Source organism: Haplochromis burtoni, unplaced genomic scaffold, assembly GCF_018398535.1.
Source record: "Haplochromis burtoni strain Fernald_Lab_line unplaced genomic scaffold, NCSU_Asbu1 Contig_175, whole genome shotgun sequence".
NCBI classification, from domain to species: Eukaryota; Metazoa; Chordata; class Actinopteri; order Cichliformes; family Cichlidae; genus Haplochromis; species Haplochromis burtoni.
The window spans coordinates 249,779-253,401 of record NW_024582536.1 but is presented as its reverse complement, the minus strand read 5'-3'; the positions used below and the strand labels follow the sequence as shown (position 1 = coordinate 253,401).

Genomic DNA, 3,623 nt, shown 5'->3' with positions numbered 1-3,623 from the left:
AGAATACAAGTGTCAATAAATTATTTATCCATTCTTGTTTTTCTATAATAAAGTACATTCCACATTTTAAAACTTAACTAGTATGAATTCTCATGTGCCTTTTCAAGTGTATCAGCTGAACAAAACTTTTCCCGCAATTGCCACAGGAATGTGGCTTCTCAGGCATGTGAATTCTCATGTGAGTTTTCAAGGACGTCATATGACTGAAGCTTTTCCCACAGGTAATGCAAGAATGTGGCTTCTCACCTGTGTGAATTTTCATATGAATTTTCACTCCAGATTTCTGACTGAATCGTTTCCCACAAGTGTTACAACAATATGGCTTCTCACCTGTGTGAATTCTAATGTGAGCTTTCAAATTCGTCATGTCACTGAATCTCTTTCCACAGGTGTTACAAGGGTGGGGCTTCTCACCTGTATGAATCATTTTATGTTTTTTGAATCCTGATAAATCGCTAAATCTTTTCCCACAGGTGCTACAAGAATATGGCTTCTCACCGGTATGAATTCTCATGTGGGTTTTCAAGTTCATCATATGACTGAAACTTTTTCCACAGGTAATGCAAGAATGTGGCTTCTCACCTGTATGAATTCGCATGTGAGTTTTCAAGGACTTCATACGACTGAAGCTTTTCCCACAGGTAATGCAAGAATGTGGCTTCTCACCTGTGTGAATTTTCATATGATGTTCCAGTCCAGATTTCTGAGTGAATCGTTTCCCACAAGTCTTACAACAATATGGCTTCTCACCTGTGTGAATTCTAATGTGGGTTTTGAAGGCTGACAAGGCACTAAAGGTTTTTCCACATGTGCTACAACAATATGGCTTTTCACCTGTGTGGACTCTCATATGAGTTTTCAGGTTTATCATCTGACTGAATCCTTTTCCACAGATACTGCAAAAATGTGGCTTCTCACCTGTGTGAATTTTCATGTGAGTTTCCAGTCCTGATTTCTGACCAAAACATTTCCCACAGGTGCTACAAAAAAAAGGCTTCTCACCTGTGTGAATTCTTACATGTTTTGTCAAGTGACATTCGTACTGAAAAGTCTTTCCACAAGTGTCACAATTTAGAGACTTTTTACTTTTGCCAGTTTTACACTGATTCTCTGGCACTGGAGAGTTGTTTACACTGTTACTGTTCTTCAGCTCTGGTTTTCTAGTAGATTCTGATTCCACATGCTCATTTTCTCCTTGATGCTGGCTCTCTGGTGCAGGAGAGTTGTGAGAAAGGAGCTGGTCTCTGTTTGGTTCATGTTCACTTTCATCAAAAGTCACCATAAAGGTATCAGTCTCCTCCTTCAATAAAAGCTGTTCTCCTTCCTCACTGGTGCAAAGTTCCTCTGGTTCCTCTTTAATCCATGGGAGTTCTGGGTCCTCGTGGTTCAAACTGGAATTCCTCTCCTGGTTACACACCTGCTGGTCATGCAGATCCTCTTGCTTAAAGACACACTGTTGCACAAGATCTGAAGGGACAAGTGGACAAAAATATATTCTAATTTTAACAATTAGCAGTACTTTAATGGTTGTGAACTATGAACAGGTTGCTCACATGTACTACTGAAATTTAGAGTGTACAAATGTGACAAATTATTTGGACACTGAAGCAAATTGTTGAGTATTTGGATGTTTGTGATACTAAATATGTATGAATTTTAAAGATATTGGTTTTCTTCCAATTTAATTTAGTTTGGGAATGGAGTTATAAGGTACAGCTGCTTTGCTGGCTCTGACCTCTTATATCGTGGTAAACACTTTGACTGCACACGTCCAAACACCATGAAAAAAACTCTTCTTATATGATCAACTTCAACTTTAGAAATTCTGAATTGTATATTATGAAAACTGAATCTAAAAATTAATCCATTAATTAATCCTGGGAATTGATCAAATTAAATTTCACACATTTCCATTCTACAGAGAAAAAAACTTAATCTTTAACTTAAACTGATGACAAAAAAAAGAAACTTCTGCTGTTGGATTTGTGTCTCTGTAGGGGTGCAGACACTTCACTTCTTGCATTCTGGTGAATTTTTTTCACATGAATTAACATTTTTTTGCATCCTTAAAATGCAATGATGGGAATAATGACGTTAAAAGTAACAATGTTACTAACGCTGTTACTTTTGTCAGTAACTAGTGCTATAACTAATTACTATTTCTAAGTTTACAACGCTGTTACAGTTACTAATAAGAAAATGTGGTGCGGACACGTTACTATTTTTCATTTAACCAGGAGCTGGGGGGGCTTCATCTTACCGGGAGCTGGACAGGGGGGGACAATCACACGGGTGCTGCTGATTGGCTGAGGAGGAATAAAGTAGCCATGGTAAACCAATCACCTGACCAATTTAAGATGACACATAGCAACAAGATGCTATTTCAACCCAAAACAACCCTGAGTGTCCATTTTTGTGTTAAAAGTGGTAAATGTGATAAAAAAAATTTTTAAAAAAGTGATAAATAAAAAATATACGCCATAATTTTTTCCGGAATACTATCGTCACATTTACTGTCTAAGGTCAGTGGTAGGAAGAGAGAGATTGAGTTTTGAGATGTGAGAGATTTGTGATGTGTAGCATGTTTGGAGTGTAGTTAGTGTGTTGATATGTAGTTTGTGTGGATAATTGTTTGTTTTGTGTATAAGAACAGTGAAGCCACTGCTGCATGTCAAAGTTGCTGTCAAAGAGCCACCAAGCCACCATTTACACTGCAGTCTGCAGAGGTGCATTAATTTTACTTATTGCAGATTCCTGCTATGCTAAGAAAAAGAAATGTTACTTCATTATTTTTAAGGGCAGTTTAGCATACCTTTACTGTATGTTGTTATTTCAGGTTTCCAGATGGTATCCAGCAGTCTGAGCCGCTCTTCTCCAGTCCAGATGATGATGCCCTCGGCCTCCTGCTTCACTACAAGCTGCTCTCCCTCTTTAATCTGTGGATGCTCTGGGTCCTGTGGGTCCAATGTGGAGTTACTCTCCTGGTTACAGACCTGCTGGACATCCAGACCCTTCCCCTCATTACAGTTCATGTTGCTGTTGGTTGTCTTAGATGAACACAAGAAAAAGATCGAATGTGATTATAGGAGAACACACATAAGCAAATATATCTCAGCAAGACTATGAATACGTTGCTCAAATAAAAACTACTTTCAGCAGCTTGCTTATTGATAAGCGATACCTGCTAAAGCAGGAAGCTCTAGGAATTCAGGTGTAGGTGTGTCACATGTTAATATTGTTTAGGCAATGGCACTTCCCCACAGGTGCCACTAGTGGAGTGGACTCTGCTTTTGATGTAAACTGGACGCTTTGTCTGTCAGTCTGACAACCCTCAGGTCACATCAGAGTAATAACAATATGTGGGAAAATAATAATGAAGACTAGAACATTTTCTATACTGTTAATTAACTTTCGCCTGTTTTGAATAGGCACTGTTATTTGCTTATTGCTGTATTCGCGGTATGCTTACGCGTGGGAGTATCACCAGTTAAACTCTGAGGTTATTTTATGTTTCTTTTTCAAAACAATATGAATGACAGATTGTTGTGTTTAGCCAACCCCACAAAGTGCCATTTGTAGGCGACGTATTCACACTGATTACTTCCTGGTTTGTCGGTATCAAG

The 3,623-nt window shown here is 38.4% G+C and overlaps 1 protein-coding gene across 1 annotated transcript in view; it reads right to left on the bottom strand.

Moving 5' to 3' along the window:
- Positions 1-6: 6 nt before the first annotated feature.
- LOC102295609 (zinc finger protein 665) overlaps positions 7-3,623 on the bottom strand; it is a 17,873-nt gene continuing 14,256 nt past the window's right edge. Inside the window, exons 4-5 of the mRNA XM_005934072.2 lie at positions 2,813-3,068; positions 7-1,467 (exon numbers count right to left, since the gene is read on the bottom strand). Coding sequence (XP_005934134.2) covers positions 74-1,467; positions 2,813-3,068 — 1,650 coding nt within the window. The 3' untranslated portion in view covers positions 7-73. The remainder of the gene's footprint in view (positions 1,468-2,812; positions 3,069-3,623) is intronic.